The sequence below is a fragment of the Chrysemys picta genome, chromosome 7, assembly GCF_011386835.1.
Source record: "Chrysemys picta bellii isolate R12L10 chromosome 7, ASM1138683v2, whole genome shotgun sequence".
NCBI lineage: Eukaryota > Metazoa > Chordata > Testudines > Emydidae > Chrysemys > Chrysemys picta.
Genome location: NC_088797.1, coordinates 118,881,047 through 118,901,536, shown reverse-complemented (window position 1 = coordinate 118,901,536; position 20,490 = coordinate 118,881,047). Strand labels below are relative to the sequence as shown.

Here is a 20,490-nt window from a genome sequence, read left to right as displayed (position 1 = left end):
TAAGACACTGGTACTAGGAAAAATGAGAGTTCTGCATCAATAACTGAAATACTGGCTCCGTTTTAGCCAGAGCCACACTGCTTGACGTACCATACACTGCAACGCTCTTCTCTGTCCTGGTTATTAGGTACTTGTGTAACTTATGAAGGTATTCTGTTTCTGACACAGGACCACTGAAGTTGTGCATAAAGATGGCAGCTGAGCTGTAGGCCTCAAGTAAAGGCCCCAGTAACCTTTGCAGGAAGGTGATGTACTGCTGGTGTTCTTGGGATTGGTTCACCTAAATTAGGGCAGCAGAAATGAAAGTGAATGAAGCTTGCAGAAGTGAAAGATGGACAGGTACACAGTAAAAGCCAAAACACTGGATACAGACAGACAATCACTTGGGAGAACAGGAGGAGGGACACAAATTACAACAGTGCATTATTATAGCAAAGCCAAAAGTGGTCTGATGTATGAAAAACTGCTCTACAAATCACACTTTCACTAGTTTTTCCCCAGGACATTAACAGTGTAGCATCTTTTTTCACCACTTTAAAAGGTCATGATGCTTTGCAATAAATAGCACAATCGCAGTTCATTCTTTCACAGAGATGAGCACCAGTTTCCAAATGAGTATTTAACAAACCCAAAACTAGTGTCACCACTATAAAAACAAGCAAACAAAGAAACCAAACAAACCAAGGACAAAACTGGCAATTTGTTTTCCAAGAAGAAACAATATAATTGAACTTCTAGCAAGGAAACTATAGACTATGTACACTGCTACCTCGATATAACACGAATTCGGATATAACGCGGTAAAGCAGTGCTCCAGGGGGGCGGGGCTGCGCACTCCGGTGGATCAAAGCAAGTTCAATATAGTGCGGTTTCACCTATAACGCGGTAAGATTTTTTGGCTCCCGAGGACAGCGTTATATCGAGATAGAGGTGTAGTAGCTTTTTGTATCAAGAAATCGTATCTTCTGACATGTCTTGGGTCACAAATTAAAAATGTACAAACATGCACAAATATAAAACACTGTACACAAAGAACAATACACCACATTTGACTCAGAAAAATATGCACTAGCAGTATATGCCCACCTTGGGTACACTCTGTTATTAATAATACAGTATAATTTAGGACCCTGTAGGATACTAAAGCCTGTACTAGTTTTCACCATAATGGCCATTCCACCCTAGTTATGTAGACTTTGCCAGCAGACTATTTGAAGTCTCCTCACAGAGCTGGTCTTTTTTTTTTTTTTTGGGGGGGGGGGGGGGGGATGATTTACTGATTGTAGCAGACTATTGCAGACCTTAATGCTGGGAATGATCAGAAAAAGAGATCTTATTATTTTCCCCAACTGAACTTGTAAACTAAGATTTACTTAACTTTAATATAACAGGCCTGACTATTACTGTTAGGCCTATATACAGTACCTTCAGGTAGCAATCCCTCTGTTCTTCTCCAAAGTCACTGTCTTCATCCTCCTCATCACTTCTCCAAGACAAGGGTTCAGGAAGCTTTTTACTCCACTGCTGCTCTGTAAGGCTAGGGCTAATATCCTCCTGATCATCTTGCTTAAATCAGAAGTTGGGTGAAGGGGGGGGGGGGGGGAGAAAAAGGTAACTATTCAGAAAAACAAATCCAGGTGACAACCAGCACTATATTGTAATCTCAGGTGACCTGATATCACAGTTTAGGGATTTACCAGTACTTAACACGCTGGGGCTCACAATGGAGGATGAGCTGGCCAAGATCCAATCCACACAAGACTGAAGTAAGTGGACAGAAACAAATCAGAAGAATTGGTAAAGGTTGTTTCTTCTCCCTTGACTGGGAAAGTTTCCCATCACATGAAAGAGAGGGGCTGAAGTTGGAGAGTCTTACTGGATCCTCACTCAGGACTGGAACTTCAGGAGGCAGCAGATGTCAAGAGAACATTTGCTTCACCTGTGTTTCTCTAGGAGGTAGGACTTTATATTTTGGATGTGGATTTCACTACAATGATCTATAACTTTATCAACTCAAGGATGGATTACTCAATTTGCTTTACATGCTGCTATACTTGAAGACCAATTGAAAATTTCAAGCTAGTACAGAATTCAGCAGCAGGTTTGTTAAGTGCTACTTATCTCTTGTAATCATGTGCTTGTTGCATTTGTCTCCATACTCTCTGCATTGGTTGAAAATTCAAAGAGTGGGTTTTAATCTAAAAAGCTCTAAATGATTTGTTCTGAATCCCTGAGATACAACACTAGGAGAGAAGTGGTATCAGATCAGCTGAGCTACCTTAGTTAACGTCACTCAGTTTAACTTAGGAGGGGACTGCTGGCAATGCATTTACAGAGAAGTGTCCTTCACTCAAACTCACTTCCCCATTTGCAGTAAGAGGCTCTGAGTCTGACCATCAGAACATGATGCAAAATATATGTTTCCTCAGGCTTTTGAGAGGGGCATATGTTAGCGAGAGTGTCAATGAGGTGGCGTTTATTCTGCCATCATGAAGGGCTTAGGAGAGTTCATTTGTCTCTGGCTTATTTTCTTGTAAAATTTGTTAATGTTTGCAATATGCATGTGCCCATGGGAAAGGAGTCATGTTTAGAAATCTCAAAATGGCAAAGAAAGCACACACAAAAATTGTATATATGCTAAATCAGGTACCATAAGAAAGACACTGAAGTTTACAGTTAGATAATTTCTGACAACATAGGTTTCATCTGGAAGTGCTGAAGCATAATTCCATGTTCTACTTGATCTCATTTCCAGGCCTGTATCACTCTGAATGTCTTACATTTTCAGTAAGAGGAATGTACCATTCTCCAATGAGTATTTTATCCTCTCTGGGGAGGTCGTCCTGGTTGAATAAGGGGGTTTATTTTTATATTCCTGTTATTTTTTTTCAAGTTCTCTTTTTAGCTGAAATGAACTGCAGTGGCTGAGGTTTCAACATATTGAACCCTTAACTGAGTTAGCTGCATATGTAGAAACATTAATTTTACTTAATTGGGGATAGACAGCATTTGACTAGAGGTTGACTCTTGTATGTCACAGACAGGGAAATATCTACCTACAACAGGAAGGGTATTCAGTTTCTTTTCAGACTAGAAAGAGAGAAGGAAGCAATAAAACCTCACCATGACACTGAAGCTAGGTCTACACTACCCGCCTGAATTGGCGGGTAGAAATCGACCTCTCGGGGATCGAATTATCGCGTCTCGTTGGGACGCGACAATTGATCCCCGAATCAACGCTCTTACTCTACCAGTGGAGGTGGGAGTAAGCGCCGTCGACGGGAAGCCGCGGAGGTCAATTTTGCCACTGTCCTTACAGCGGGGTAAGTCAGCTGCGATACGTCGAATTCAGCTACACTATTCGCGTAGCTGAATTTGCGTATCTTAAATCGACCTCCCCCCTGTAGTGAAGACCTGCTCTAAGAGTCTATTATTGCCACTGGGCTTGGCACTTTACAAAGACCTGTGCAAATACTTAGGGGCTTGTGTGGGATCAACATAATATCAATATAATTAAGAAGGAGACTATGGTCTTACAAAATGGATTAAAGGCATGAGAGTGCGTTAAGGTCAGACCAAGCTAACTAGTACTGAAAGTTTCAAGGCAAGATTGGGGATGGTCAGGATCAGATAGCGTAGAAGTATCTGTAGGAGGAATTCATTTGGTATACCGAGAAACCCATCTCACCAAAAAGGAATTCTACCAAGCTGACACTCCCTATGCAGGTGTGTAAAGAACTAACCTGCAACAGAGAAGCGACAAGGCTCTCTACATTATACCTGTTTAGACAGTGATTTACTAGTATCACATGGAGACTGAGATGTGCCAGAAATGCTCCATCTAACAGATCAATGTATTGAGGTAGGAGCCATTTTGGAGAAATGTTCCAAAAGGGACAAACTGTTGGTAAAATATGTATCTTCAGAAGGATTATAATCAGTCAGAGAGAGGGTTTATATATTACAAAAGCTCCCTCAAATCTTGATGAAAATAATCAAGGATGTGACAGTTTAGGATTCTGAACATTGCTGTGTTAGATTCAAAGAAGGGGCTTGCAAAGAAGTCAAGTGGCAATTCTGTTCAGTAATCAGGCAGGTAGCATGGCTGACAAGTTGAAGTGAAAATATGACTGACTGAGAAGAAGCCACTCTTAACTAGGAAAGATTATTAAAAAAGGGGACAGACACAAATTGACATCTGACATCAGCTTTACTAGTCTGATGAACAAAATCACTGTAGTAGTAATAGAGTAAATTAGAAATTATTACATGTCCTCAGAAGCATGAAGCCCTAGAAATTTCAAGTAGATGCTCAAAAGTAAAAGGGGACTTGAGTCTCATTGACTCACAATCACACATGGGTAAGAAACAGTAGAGAATTGCTTCAAGATCTCATGAATGCGACGCAACTGGACTAAGACTCTCCAAGAATTCTTATACTGAGAGATGTGACTAAAATGAGATTAATCCTATTCCTGCCTGGAAGGATTCAAACACTAGCATAACAGAGACTGAGTACAAAGTGTTCACCTTCATGCAATCCATGGGAGAGAGACAGACGGGTCTTTGTAGAAAATGAAGTAATCCAATCTTACTGTAATTGAGGATTTTATTTTAAATCAAGTAAAGTCAATGATAAAGGAAAAATGGATTAAAGAGATACGACGTGTTAGGAGAGTTTCAGCTCATCATGTTCAATAGAAGAGGACAGTGGAGTCAAAGGGAAAAAGAGAAACCATGAAAAGCTAAGGATGGCAAAATAAAGTTCAAACTAACATGGCAGTCAGATAGACCTAAATGTTCAGGTATCAGCTGTAAAGAAATAAACTGGAAAAAATAAAAATAAAAATAAGTTGATGCAGAAGCCAGAGACAACTGACAGGCTTCTGTAGATCACAGATATAGGTTTCCCAGAGGTTAAGTTGGAAAAGTACCAAGACAATATACCCCAATTGTCCTAAACAGGGAAATGGCGATTATTCCCCACAGTTTGCCACTAATAATGTATACTTTTTAATTGCATTAAACATGAAGTCCTTAGTTCTTCTCTTTCGCCTGGTATATAGAAGATATCTACACTGTGTAATGGACTTGCTGTGTCTCTCAGGGAAAAAACAGACTAGATAGTCCTCAGGATTACACAGATAAATGAGTTACAAGGATGCAAGGTGCAGCAAATGGGATTGATAGGATAGACAGCATCAAAAAAAAGAGAAAACATTAGTATATATACACAACTGACATGAGCAGTGGTACAGCCTGGAGACAATACTTGAAATAAATCTTACAGAAAGTGATGGTGAGATAGTATTGGGAAAACTGTAGAGTATCTGAGAGATTAAGAAATAATCCTGTTAGTCTGAACTGAATGGGCAAACGGACTAAGGTAGAACAACCCAACCTAATAGTTCTGGTCATGGAAAGTACCTGAAAATGAGTAAGGTATCTAAAATTTCAGCTAAGACAGTAACAGAATCACGCAAGCCCGTGCAGAAGAAATAGGAAATAACAGTATCATTTGATTTCTTAGTATCAGAGTACAGGACGGTGTTCTGTTCATCTGGCATTCAGATACCACAATGGAGGGGCCTAATATAAAAACCAAGACAGATCACGTCTTGGTACTTATGAGTGTCATGACTGTAAGGAAGTTTTACACAGCAAATAGATATGGATAAAAACACGCTGAGAAATCAGATATAAGACAATCAAGTCAAGAGAAGACAGACAAGCATTATATATGACCTGTAAGCCACTTCTATCCCAGTTATTGATGGTAATGACAGGATGGGAGACAAACGATATAGGTTTATAACAAAGCCCCTAAAACAAGACACATGCTTTGAGAGGCAAAGACATAACAGACATTTAGGCCATTATACACACCTATTTTTTTTCCTGGAGCCTGGAACATTAAGTAAATAAGAATAGGATTCAGAGGACAAGAAATGCTTCATGTAGAGACTTCATTGTAATACATGATTATATGCCAACATTTTATGTATAAATGTAGGTAACACATCCAGAAAACAAGAGAGTTTTAGAGCCAGAAAAATCTGTCTCCAGAAAACAGGTGAAGTGAATTCTACCTATGTAACTACACATTAAAAGGGGAACTTGGGATACCACAAGAGGTGCAATGGAGTGGAGCTGAACAAGGGTCATCAAAGCACAGGATGTGGATCTAGTTTCCCCTTCAAACAGGAGAACTAAAAGAAGGAAGCAGTCAAGTATATTTAACTGTCTTATTTTTTCCTCTACTTTATACTTGATAATCGTCATGGAGCTGTGGTATGATTCTGACATGGAAAAAACGCAACATGATACATTAAGCTTTTACTCACCTATCAAAAAAATATTGTGTTAAGAAATTCCCTGATGGACACAAATCTGGAAGACAGAAATTATTGCCTCCATGCTTAGTCTAGCCGTGCTGCATTTGCTGCAGGACCGTAGAACGTGGGAAGTAAAAATACCTTGACACTGCAATTCCCCAATCCCTGAAAGCACCAGGAGATCCTGGAGCAAACTAGAGCTGCCTTATGGCTGCATCACCTGTGGATTCCCACATATCAAGGGAATCCCCAGTTACCCCTGGTCCCTTTTAGCTGCTGTACCAGAGCAAAGGGACCATACGGGAGCTAAGGATGACCTGTGTTACGTAGTGATTGAAATTTACAAGGACTTCAATATTAAACTGTATCACCACAGCCCACTTTAAGAGTTGGTGTAATCATCATAAGCAGCACTAGCTTTATTAGGATCCTGGTCCCATATATGTGATCATCCATAACATCAAAAAGTGATTCTGCCAAAATACCTTGTGCTTTAAAATAAAAGAATAAAGACATTTCAGTTTAGGATTTCCTTAGTCGTTATGCACTTCAAGTGAAAAAGTGCCAGTTTAGGTACTTGGAATAAGGCATATAGTTAGTGAGAAGCAAAAGGATTCCATGACTGCAGGCAAAGTGGAAAACAAAAAAAATTTAATCATCTTACCTCTGCCACCAAAAGAATGCCATATTGTATGAACCTTTCGACTGCCTCATGGCAAACTTGGTATAACATCTGACAAGGCTTAACAAAAATAAAAAAAGTTAAAAAGTTAATCCTTTATAAATTGTTTTTCCCTAGTCAACCAGCATATTTTTTTAGACATAACAATGTCCCTTTTAAGCAAGTTCCTCAATTCTTATCAACGCTCCCACTCCATTAGTGCATGTTTTATTCTTTTCTCGCCCTCATGTACACTTCAAAAAAAAAATCATGAATGGGATGTTTAAAATTAGACTGGACAAAGCATTTGAGATATGGAAAAATCTTTCACTGGCAAGGAGCTGGACCAGGTGACCTAACAGAACTTTTACATCTTATTACTATTATTTTGTTAACATGAATAAATGCTAATCATTGAGCCAGTTTGGAACAAAAACTCCATTAATATAAAAGCTGCAAGACCTATTCCACAAATTCTCCTAAAGTTTAAAGAAACTTAGAATCAAAACTGCCCTACTTCTCAGTGGTTATAATCTGGTGGGGAATGTCCACCAGATTAAGAAAAAACAAAAATCATTAACCTCCAAGGCAGAATAAGGAGCATAAATTTGTTAATCAGCTCTATTCCTCAAACTGCACTGCACCCAGACAAGAAATCAAACATAATTTATGCTCCATTCAAACAATAAGAAAGGAAGAGGGGGCTGGGAAACTGCAGCAAAGTTTCCCAATATCAGAACTAAATCTATAAGAAGAGGAAATGTATTTCTAAGATTCTAAGTGGACACTTACTGAAAACAGCAGGAAACACATTATCTTTTAAAAACAAAAACAATCAGTGTATTTATAAAGTTAAAACAGCGGTATTTGCAACGGTTCCTTTATTGGTTTACATTTGAATAAGGCATGTCAAGTCATGGGTAAGATCGCTGATAAATATTTGATGATGTGCAGTAGGACGACTGAGGTATTCTGTAACTTGGGAAAATGCCTTTAAAGTCTGGAGACCTGATTTCGATTTGATTCCAGTCACACGTGCAAAGAGTTTGGTAGTCTTGATTTCACAGTTTGTTTAGAACAAAGTCACTGTATAGTCTGGCAGGCAGTCTCTTCGCAGGAGAGGCCTAGTACTAGAATAGCAGAAATATTCCAAGCTCATAGCCAGTACTATCAGTTTCTCACTACATGAGCAATAGGTATTCACTACATACATAGCAAACATCTAAACCATATCATGAGCACCATGTTGATTGATGTCTCCCCTGGCTCAGAAAATCTCAGATAATGAATTGACTTGTCAAGCTCACTTCATTCATGTTATTTGTCTAGAAATGGTTTCAAGTGAGCTAGACTAATTCAACTACATAATTGAAAAGTAGAAACATTTTGACCCTCAGCCATGCTATGGATCCAATAAGTTTTATTGAAAGTAAACATATTAAGACCGAACAACTACATTAGAAACAGAGTGCAGATAAAAAAACAAAAAAATCCATTCTATTTAGAACAACGAAGACAGACACTAACAGAATGGAGTTGAAGTTATGGACAAGTACTATGATAAACTTCACTTACCAAGGATATAGCCCCTTCATTGGAGAGCAGGTGGCACAAGCTGGCGGCTTTGCGGACCAGTTGTTCTTGGCTAATCAGGTTGGGAGAAACGCCATTGATGCCATTTCTATACCTTTTACTCTGCACTGCATGAAGACTGCAGGCTAGCGCAGAAATGTGAATACAAGGGTGGTTAGTTTTCCTACAGAGCTTTTTAATAAGGGAGACTTAGGTTTGTATAACTCTCCTGTTAATAAGCTTAAAAACTGACAACCATTACACTTATAACTGAAACCTATCAATTGACAAAAGCAAAATCATCCCATATACATGAACTACAATGGTGCACAACTGAAGGAAACAGATTTTAAAAGATAAAGCTACTAAAAAATAAAAGATTATACCACCGTGTGTAAAAGTTAAATAATGAAACTCTGAACTGTGATTCTGATCCAATCATTAACAAGAATTAAAAACAGTCACGATATACCCTACCTCTGGAACAAAAGACAGAAGAGGAAGTCACTATCGCATTAGTGATCAGTTAATGTAAAACTAAAGCAGAATCTTATTAAAATTTTCAAGATAGGAACATCTGCCATGCTGGATCAGATCACTGGTCCATAAAGTTAGGTCCCTGTTTCTGGCAGTGGCCAATACACGGAGACTGCCAAGAAGAATGGACAAAAAAAAAAAAACACCCACTGTATTCATTCAGCTATTTGTTTAATGGTGAATATGGGGTAAAGGACAGGTGGAATAATTTTCTGACCCAAGATAACCAATTTCCAAACAATTAAGTTATTTCTGTGCAGGTTTTGCTTCATATATTCCTTTTGGGGGAGAAAGGATTTTAAAAAAAAAAAAAAAAATCTTCATACAAACAAATCTCCTCCTGCTAAAAACTAGTACATACCAATAATGGCCTCTTTGATGAAGACGTGCAGTACACCATTGCTGTAGAAGTTGAGTTCAAAGACAGCGGGAATAGTTGTGCTGGGAGTGATGAAGAACTCATTGTTTTGGCTGGTGTTTGTGATATTTACACAGTTCCCCAACAGGTGGATGGCATGCATGACAACATCTTCAGAATTTCCTGAAAATCCCAAGTCAAAGTCACGGGCCAAGACCTCCTCCTTCATAGAGAAGAAGTCTTCCACCAGCTTGGAAAGGTCAACTCCCTGAAGAAGCAGAGTCACAAGATTAAATAATGTAACCCTAACCCAAGACAAAATTTTAAGAGGACAGGTTAAACTTATTTGCAATCTCCAAACACAGTAAATAAGTCAAACGCATAATTAATTTATAATAACCCAAAGCACCACTTATCACACGAACAAATGTTTTCTTCCAAAGCAGACTTGGCCAAAGTAATCTATGACTGTGCCACCTCCAACTGGACTGCTGCAAAATGCTTTACATGGGGCTAAACCTTAAAATCACCCAGAAACTACAGCTAGTCCAAGGTGCGACTGCTTTGTTTGCTTAATAGTGCATCTCACGGCCTATAAAGCCCTAGCAGGGTCAGAGCCTGTGTACTTTAAAAATCTCATCTCCATCACCTGCCATTGTATCATATGATCACCTGAGATATTTTTGCTAACAGATCTATTGTTTAATTGATAGGAGGCTCGAGGAAGAACATTTTCTCAACTCTGGAACTTGCTTCCCTTCTCAGTTTACCATAAGCCATATTTGCTGAGCTTCAGATCCTGTCGCAAAGCACATCTGTTCTCCCAAATTCTCTCTATAGGAAAAGGGAATGATTGGATTGAACTGGAAAGTGATAGTACCCTAGTTTGGGCAGAGTCTATATTTTGACCATTTCTTCTCATTTGTATGTTTTATTTTAATTTCTGAACATGTACCTAGAGCTCTGGATTGGTGTGTTGATGAGGGATTTTAAATAAAATGGAAAAGAGAGTGTAGCAATGAATACTAGTATCTTTCTTTAAGAGCCACACATTAAATTTTATTTGAAAATAAACATAATAGTTCAGCAATTCATCCTGCTAGAACTGATTTGAAATAACTGAGCTAAAAAACAAAACACAAAGCCACCCAGTAGCAATAAAAAGGAACAAAATTTTTGCTTTTAAAAATCACCAGTAAGTCCTGAAATTAACATGGGATGACAGTTTTTTTTTTTTTTTTTTTTTTTTTTTAATTTTAGGAAAAGGTTCCTTTTTTTCCCCAATGATAACTAGGATTGGAAGGACTTGATTTCTATCAGGAAAAGTCAGTAAACAGATTTCATCATACATATGCAAGCTGACAAAAATATTTACATTGATAATCAAAATGTATGGATAGGCAAGGAAAGAAAAATGCTGCTTGAGAACTTATTAGAGTTTGATTTAAGGATATTTATTTTGTATATTTTGACATGTAATGTTGACAATTTGTGTTAATGGTTATGTTTTATCTTTTTGAATCTCAGCATCTACTGTCATTAAATAATTAGTCTTACCCCCCCCCCCATTAGCACGTAATAATTTTCCACAACTGAACATTTTGATAAAAAAATTAAAAATGCTTTTAAAAGCCATCAATATTATCTGTCAAAATTATAAAAAAAAAAAAAAATTGAATTCTACCAAGCTTAATGGTAACTGAAAGCAAAGTAGCACAATATCTTTAAGTACCCACCATTAACTGGAACACCTATTATAATAAGCTAGCTGAAATCTCTTTCAAATATTATTTCAATGTAATATTGAAGTGCACACTTTTCTCACCACTGGAATTTTGCAATTCTGCATGAAGGTAGCATATGGCTATTTCAGCAGCAATATAGCCTTACCTTCCTGTGTCGGTAGAGCAGCAAACAGGCAACTATGTGTGTTGACATCACAGCACATGACTTGTTAGCAGCTAGAAGCAAACAAAACAAAGCTATGCTGACCTGTTAAGCATCTGAAATGCTTAACAAGTCATTAATATGGCATAAAATGACAGTAGCACGAATCAACTAATAATTATAGTTGGCCCTTAGACATTTCTATAGGGCTTTACATTTTCAACAAGCTGTAGTGTACCGTAAGGGACTAATCAAAGAGCAAAAAGCCAGGAACTCTAGAGTTCCAACCTACCCAGTCACTAACTTGCCATGTGGCCTTTGGCAAGTCACCCCAACTCTCAGTATCTCATTTTCTTCATGTGTAACATGGGGTGATTACACATACCTAGCTAGCGAAAGTGCTGAGATGATTACTCAATGTTTTGTAGTACTTTAGAAATGTAAAACATGAACTGACTGAAGTGGTTTTAATTAATAGGCATGAGTGAAGAAGTCTATCTCAAACATTTGCTAAAATATACATAACTACGTACCATTATCTATAGCTATATCTTTGTTTACATATCAGATCTGGTGCCTAAGCTGCATATTATAGAACCTACAAAACCGGACAATGGCTGGATAAGCAGATACACAAACTCAAGTAATTCTTTAAAGAAATGGTGATTTCAACAGCTCTACCTCTGGGGGCAATTTCCTACTTATTGCCAAAAGGAATGTAAACGCACAACAGTTGACGCAAACACTTATAGCAAGTCAGCAGCATCCCAGAATACAGATCTAAAGAACGTAAATGTATCAAAGCAAATGAAATAAGAATGCCATAGAGAGACAATTTCCTTTAAAAAGGGATGAGATTTTAAGTGTTTAAGAAAACAAAATTCTTACCTGAAAAGAAATCACCCTCAGCCTAGTAAAAATGCTATCAAATGGTAAATTAGTTAATGCAGTCAGAGGACCAAGATATACAGTCAATACATATGATTGATTCTATACTTACTGAACAATATATGCTCAGCCAAGTTGGCTATCAACTGTCTTCTAAAGGGCTCATTGGATAAATCCCAGGAATCACCCAGTGTAGCCTCCGTAACTTCATCCACAACATCGTTAGGCCTGAAGATAGCATAAAAATAACGTACGGTGTGAAAACATGCAAGTCTTGTCAAACTGTAACCTACATTATCATCATTTACATACATTAAATGAACTATAATGCACAAATAAAATCAGACATTCTAACAAGGATACAAAAACGTCTTTAAGCATTACAAGTCCTACAAAGTTCCCATTAACTACTTTTCTCAACATATTCCAGACTCTTTCTTCATGTTATAACACATATTCCTAGAAATTCTAAGAAAAGCAACACAGAGTATTCACTTTGTTCTTTGGCTATTCAGACTTCTCCATTACATCAGACATATCCCACAACCCTTTCCTTTAATGAATACAAGCAACAAAAAAACATATAATGCAAACCTTTTTAGAATAGAGTTTTCAGTCCAGCTGTTTTGCATATCAAAGCAAGGGTATGACATGGCATGACAATGCTTTAAAGACAAATGACTTACTCAACTTCTCTTTACAGGAACCAATTAGTACCACACAGGCTTAGACAAGCCATGCAAATTACTCAAATTAAATATAAAATAGTCTAAAATTCAGGAATATCTCCACAACACAGTTTCACATTTCGAGCAAAAGTAATTAACAGACAGGAGCTCACTGACAATAGCACTGTCAATCACTGTATTGTGCTGAATCAGACATCGTTAGTGAGTGAACGAATGTGCGCCTTTCATCTTAGAGTAATTAGAAATAATATCTGAATTATGTGGGAGATTTAAATAAAGATACATTTTAAAATGTGTCATTTTCTTTCCTTGTACGCTCCTATAGAATTAAAATTTATTTAAACCAATTAAGTTCACTTGAAATTATTCTAAAACTATACAGAACTTAACAGAGAATGATAGCATTCCTATAGTTTATTTGAACAGGAGTTCTACAGCAGGGATATATTCTTCAATTTATTAGAATGGTATAGGATAGTTTAAAAATCCTAGAGTAAAATTTTTGTGTTTGTGTTCTATTTTATAGGATTTTTCCATAAGGGTTACATGGGAAACAATTTCATTATTCGTAAGGACATAACTACCAGACACTACTGGAAATATATATTAATCCAAAAATACTACCAAAAAGGTTCCAGAAAAACATCCTACCGTGAAGGAAGTATAGCTGGTAACAGAGCTTGCTCCAAAGATAGCATGGCGGGCATAGGTTTTTGACTTTGGCTGTCTAGGTATTCCTGTAAATATAATACTTATTTGTACATTTTCCCATTAATTGTAGCATCCAATAGCTAATTTTGCTATCTTATTTGTACCAATCAAAAAAAAAAAAAAAAAGCAACCATGAAAGAGTAAGTACGGGGAAAAAAAAGGTGAGATAGTGGAAAGATCACTACAGTTTGGTGGTTCTGTCTGGAGTTGGCATCAGGTAGAGGAGAACCTTTCCCTCTGAATAGAATTCTGAGTTTGGGGAAAATACTGCAATTAAAAAAAAAAAAAAACACCACACACACAAGGGAAAGATTCCCTTGCACCTCTTTGGCAGAAACTGCCTTAGGGATACATCTTGCACCATTAAAGTGAATGGGAGTTTTTCCATTGATTCGAATGGGAGCAATATCAAGTCCCCAGTGGAGGAGCAGCATATGGATGACATTAACGGTCTTATACTGCCCTTCTCACAGACTCTAGCATACGGGGCATCTCCACAGATGAACACCACTACAGAAATTCTGGCAGTGACAAACTACAGGCAATGATGGGGAGACTGCTGTAAATTAGACTTCCCAGAATCCAGGCAGCAGGAAGGTGTCTAGAAAAAAAAACCACCTTTGCCCCGCGTCCACTTGGCTGTATCTTCTGTGCTGTGTTTCTCAGGAGGTACAGTACATGACTGGACCTCAAGAATTCTACGCTTTTAACAAATAACCTTTAAAGACAGAAGTTTTAGTTATCACTTAAGTTACTCTGACTTCAGGACATTATGTTCTTCTGGTTCAGCAAAAATATTTACCTTCAAGCAAAGCTACGTAAATAATTAGGGGTAAATTTTCACAGACAGCTCTCTACTCAGCTTACACCGCATGCTCACAAATGCCTTACAGTAGTATATGTATATTACATCAACATTATTTCCATTATCAAACTCAATCTCAGCAAAAAGATATCCAATTAATTTGACCGTGTCTACTTTCTATAAACCCAGGCTGAGTGGAAAAGTTTGGGATGCCAAAATTAGCTATGTTTTTCAAACTGAAATTCTGTACATTTTAATACATATTGCTGAATAAGACCTAAACATAAAAAACTATTTGACAGTCAACTACTGTACAGGAAATATATTTCCCCATTTTTTTTGTACAGCAATACACAATTGATCAGATGCCTCTTTGGGAATTTTTACTTTCCTCTATTATTGATCACTCCTGCAAGATAGATACTGGCTTTATGTCCAATGACCCCGTCTGGTCTGACATTCTGTTATAACACTCAAATCTGTACTGGACTTCACACCATGGATGGACACCCTATGAATCTTCTCAGGGGTATCAAATAGTGATTTTTTTGAAAAAAACAGCTTCATTGCATTGATAGGCTGAAAACAGTACTTCTGTGCCAACAGTTTAGTTGTGGTTTCCTGCATTTTAAAGCAGCTAAGAATTCATAAGAACTTAAAGTGTTTTTATGGATATGAAACTTACTTTTAAGGAAAATGGTTGTGCAAAGTCTACTCTGACACATCCGTAATTCTTCCGCAGCATTCTGAAGACTCCTCTGGCTACGCTCCAAAGGCTTTCGTTCTTCTTAGGCTTCCCCTGCACAACATTGAAAAGCAAAACCAATGTTCGTTTGCAATTAAAAGTTCATTGATATTTAACGGAAGCTTAACCACAGTTACAATAAATCCAAGTCTTTTTAAAAGTCAAAGAGTAGAGCCATGACAAAAGTCTAGGGAATCATATGGCTTTTTATTATTTGTATTTGTTAAGTGATGAATTTGTATCCAGTGATATACAAGACTCAAATATCAAGATAGCTCTCTAGGTCAAGGACTTTCATGATTCATGTTACTTTGCATTTTTAAATCCGACACAAAAAGTTTAAGCACTCATGGCATAGCAGTACTAGCACAAAAATCAGATACATTTTTACTTAACAAACAGAAAACCCCATAGGCAAGACAATAAGTCTTCAGTTGCTCCTTACCAGCTGTTCATTGTTATAGTGACCTTCAATGATGCGATCATAGGAGATTCCCACAGGTATAATTAGTATGTCTGGGGTGGCATTTGTGAAGAGAGCATCTACCACCACAGATAAGAGACCTGCTCTGGCACAGGATGTTTTTCCACTCCGAGAACGTGTGCCTTCCAGGAATATCTCTAAGAACTGCTGCTGTCTAAGCAACTCCTCTATGTGCTAAAGGGATAGTGAGTAAAAGAAAAAACAAAAAAACTAATGATACAGACATATCTACACAGAAATGCACTGTTCCATATCAGCAATAGAATCCTCTTTACAAAACTGGAGCCAAGATAAATCCAAATCTGCATGAATAATCATGAATTATAACAGGAAATTAGAGTTTTACACAAGTAAATTAGACACCTAAATTATTCTCTTCTCTGGATTTCCCAGTATGGCCCATCTTCTAAATTGCAAGTACATCTTTCTTTTTGTATCTTGAATAGTGCCAAGCACATCAGCACATACATAAACAAAATTTCAATGAAGTCAGTAGGGTTACTCTCAGGAGTTCCCAAACTTTTGTACATGTATGGCAGGGTGGCATGAGAGCTTGCTGGAAAAGATGCACCAACATCCTTTTAAAAAAATATTTTGGTTTCAAATGAAAAGTGATCCCATGCACTGCAGTACATCCTACAATGCCTGAGAAACAAAACACTCTCCTGGACACGTTCAGCAATTTCGATGAGTAACACTGTACGACCGTGTCATCATAGTAGCTTTATTTAGCAGGGGGTTGAATGCTGTGGGAACTGTACTCTCAGGTGGTGCACAGCTGGCTAGCTTTTTGCTGGGCCTAGCCTTGCACCAAACCACACAGCTCGAGCTACTGGGGAGATTCTGCAAAGTTCCATATAACCGTGCCAGAGCTTCTCTCATCTGAAAAGACACATGAGTGCAGAGCCGCTGCAAAACCTACAGTTGCAGGGAGCGTGAGATAGAATGGCCCCCCCACAGGAAGCTGCTGCAGGGGGTAGAGAGGGAAGGATTGTTGGCCAGCTGCAGTGGATAAAAGCCTGGCTACGGGACTAAGGAGAGCTGCCTGGTTGTTCACCAGGACAGCAGCCAGCTGGCTATAATTTGAGCCTCCTCCCAGCAGGGGGAGCCACTGTGCAGCGTGCCCAGCGTTCTGCTGAGGAGCAAGATGCTTCGTGGAGCTGAAGCCCCTCCAATACCAGCCAAGACTCCCCACATCTCTCTATATCTGCCCTCTGACACACGTGCAGCCTTCTTTGTCATGGCGCGTCTCTTATTCTCTCCCAGAGCGTCTCAAAATATTTAATATTTTTCTCGATTTAAATTTTGTAAAACAGGAAGCAAAGTGAATTCTGGCTACTGTTCAATAATAATCCCGATAAAATTAGCAGGAATTTAAAACTCAGATTAGACAAATTAAAAAGAGTCAATCCACTGAGTGTAGTTAATGGCATATCATAGCATATCAAGACAGCATTTATGTTGTTTAATTGTTTAACATGAAAGAAATAACGGCTGCCTCATTATGTTTCTTTTTGATGCACTGTCTTAAAAACTTGAAATGTTTACAAAGGATGTTATAATTACAGCTGGTTAGGAACTTTTAGATTAAACCTTTTACGAAAATGCTGATTTGACAACACCAAAACTTTTCATGGAGAAACAGCGGTTTCAATTCAACTTTCACCAGAAAGGTTTTCCATCATGAAGTTTCTTATCAATATGAGACACCCCAGAATAGCATAATCTAGTATTATAGCACTCTGCCTTTTAGACTAGGAACTTGAACCTAGGTTTTCCAGATCCCAGATGTGCGGTCTAACCGTAGGGCTACTAGCTATTCTAGAGTGGTCTCTTTTTTTACTACAAATTTTTGAACTGTCTTGATTTCATGCCACATCAGAATATAAACAAATGGCAAAACCTCAACAGTTTTCACAAAATGGAATTATTTTCATGCCAGCCCTAACTATAATTGAACATTTTAGGTTTCTTTAGGGATATATTTTACCATAGAGTCCAGAAATACTTAAATTAAACCTACTGAGACCTAAAACAAATGTGCAAAAAAAAAGAAAAAAAAAAGTGTGCATGTGGTACTTCAAACACCAATTAAGTACATGAACAAATACAATTTGGGAACTGCTGTTCTAGATTTACCTTAGTATAAGTAAAATCAGAAGCTGTCCCAGTAGGCCTAATTTTAGTGTTAATTTACACTGAGGGCAATCCCATATCCCCATTAGAGACTCACACAGGGGAAAAATTTGATCCTGACAGGTGCTGAACACCCTCGACTCTCATGCACTTCATAGGTTCAGGACCTCACTCAGCACAGAATTAACATTTTCTCTCTAATGTAACAAAACACACATACACATGCTAAAATCAAGATAATAAACAATTTAACTTTCTCATCAGGCAATGCTGTTCAAATTAATGAAGTTACAGAGAACAAACTTACATTTTCCCGTCTCTGTGACGATTCAAATTTTATATTCGCAAATTAAGAAAAGACACATACCACATACAGCAAAGCTCTATAAAGGACATCTTTACGTCCGTGAGGGTTCTCATCCAACCTCCTCCGAATGAAAAAGCCTCCCAGCTTGCGGATCAATGTGCTACAAATCAACAAATGATTCTATTCACTGATTTTAGTCAAATATGAAAGGAGTGGAATGTATAAACCAGCCAACAGCTTCAGGAAAAAATTAGATGAGGCAGAACAATGTGCATATCTCAGCCATTCTCTCACAAATGAAAGACAGGAAGAATAGTCTAGTGGTCAGGGCACTAGTCTAGGACCCAGGTTCAATTCCCTGCTCTGCCAAACTCCCTGTGTGACCCTGTAAAATGGGATTAAGAGCACTGCCCTCCCTCACAGGGATGTTGGGAGGATAAATACACTACAAATTCTATGGCACTCAAATTTAATGGGGGGGGGGTGCATATAAATACCAAATATAAATAGATAGGGAGTGCTCTGGGAGAATTCTAGTCCCCACATTACTGCCAAATTTCAAATGCTTATGTGAGTGTTCTCAATCTTTTAACACTTGACATAACTTACAAAGATGAGGGCTGCAGTATTTAACTTAAACAGCCCTCTGTGTTCAAAGTTCTATGTTGCCTGCCACTAACTGAATACACAATTTCTCCCAAATCCCAATGAGTCTCCACAGATGAAGGGGAACAAATGCTCTTAAACTTGTGCTAGCCCCCATTTATCAGCATTTCTTCATACACCCCTTCCTCAGAGCGACTCAGTAACTAAGTCTCAACACAATATTCTTCCTTTTCCAATTTCCTTAACAAAGAATGTCTCTAAAGGATTTTGCAAGACTCTCTCTTGAATAAGATCAAATAAGACCAAAGTAAAGCTAGATAGGACCGAAGTAAATTCCAAGGTATGACCACAATGACCATCACAAATCCTAAACAATTTGGGGCAGATCCTCAGCTGGTGTGGAGCTATGACAATATACAACAACTGAGCATATGCCCCTTTGGCTTTATTTTTGAGAGCAAGTTAAAGTTTAGCTCAGCATATTATCCTTACCTGAAGATGGGGATGTTGAGGTTATTCCCTGCAGCAATGTACGGTGCTTTGATGTTATGGCAGAAAAGAACGAATGTGAGGAGCAGATAGTCGATGTGAGATTTGTGAACAGGCAAGAAGATAAGAGGCAAATTCATCTATTTGGGGGTGGGGGAGGGGGGGGAAGAAAAAAAGATGAAACAAAATTAATGGGATACTCTGGAGCAAAGAGCAGATTACTCACCTTGTGCAGTAACTGAGGTTCTTCGAGATGAGTGTCCCTGTGGGTGCTCCATAGGTGCATCCCTGCACCTTTGCTCGGAGAGTTTTACAGCAGTGCCCATACGGGTCGTGTACGCGCGGTACCTACCTTGTGCACTGTTGTCTGTTGAAGTGTTGCGTGTGCGACACACACTTCTCAGTTCCATCTCCACCTCAAAGCCTGTACCCAGCTCCGAAGTAGAGCGAGGAGGGTGCGTAGTGGAGCACCCACAGGGACACTCATCTTGAAGAACCTCAGTTACTGCACAAAGTGAGTAACCTTCTCTTCTTAGAGAGGTGTCCCTGGGGGTGCTCCGTTCCAGGTGACTGTAAAGCAGAACTATATAAAACATACAAGCGATGTTGTCGGTCATCACTAGTACGTGTTGGTTTTGTATGAACGGTAGGAAGTGGAAGCAGGCATTGCACACAGCGCAAAGTTCCAGGAGATTTGTGTGTAACCCAGTCTCTATTCTGGACCATAGCCCCTGAGCTGTGCGATGTTGCATGTGTGCTCCCCACCAGACGAGGAAGGCATCTGTCGTGAGCAATTATGACAGAGGGTCCTGTGTAAACATCCTGTGCTGGTTGTGTGGGTGAGTCCACCAGATTAATGATTCCTTGATCTTGTGGGGCATTGTTAAGAGGATGTTCATGTTGTGCTTGTTTGGTTTGTACACTGTTGACAGCCATCCCTGCAGGCAGCACATGTGCAAACATGCATGTTTGATCACAAATGTGCACGCTGCCATTTGGCCCAAAAGTTGTATGCATTCGTGGGCTGTGGTTTGTGGGCTGCTGTGCCCTGTGGCTGATTGTTTGTATGGAGTTGAATCTATCCCGCAGGAGTGATCCATCGCTGTTGTGGAGTCGAGAAAGGCGCCCTCGCTGTTGTGGAGTCGAGATAGGCACGGAAGAATACCGACTGTTGGGTAGGTTCTATCGTTGATTTCTGTGTGTTTATTTGTAGGCCGAGGCTGTGGAAACAGCTTATTGCCATTTGCATGGAGTGAACGGCTTCCAATTGAGTGTGCGCC

The 20,490-nt window shown here is 38.7% G+C and overlaps 1 protein-coding gene across 3 annotated transcripts in view; it reads right to left on the bottom strand.

Moving 5' to 3' along the window:
• Positions 1-20,490, bottom strand: part of GPAM (glycerol-3-phosphate acyltransferase, mitochondrial) — a 48,466-nt gene that overhangs the window by 3,802 nt on the left and 24,174 nt on the right. For all 3 annotated transcript variants that reach the window (XM_065552505.1, XM_008173506.4, XM_065552506.1), the window contains 12 exons: positions 19,214-19,350; positions 18,176-18,275; positions 15,634-15,846; positions 15,129-15,242; positions 13,579-13,664; positions 12,351-12,466; positions 11,354-11,424; positions 9,467-9,731; positions 8,572-8,714; positions 7,000-7,077; positions 1,426-1,566; positions 91-280 (listed from right to left, as the gene is read on the bottom strand). In XM_065552505.1, coding sequence (XP_065408577.1) covers positions 91-280; positions 1,426-1,566; positions 7,000-7,077; positions 8,572-8,714; positions 9,467-9,731; positions 11,354-11,424; positions 12,351-12,466; positions 13,579-13,664; positions 15,129-15,242; positions 15,634-15,846; positions 18,176-18,275; positions 19,214-19,350 — 1,654 coding nt within the window. The remainder of the gene's footprint in view (positions 1-90; positions 281-1,425; positions 1,567-6,999; positions 7,078-8,571; positions 8,715-9,466; positions 9,732-11,353; positions 11,425-12,350; positions 12,467-13,578; positions 13,665-15,128; positions 15,243-15,633; positions 15,847-18,175; positions 18,276-19,213; positions 19,351-20,490) is intronic.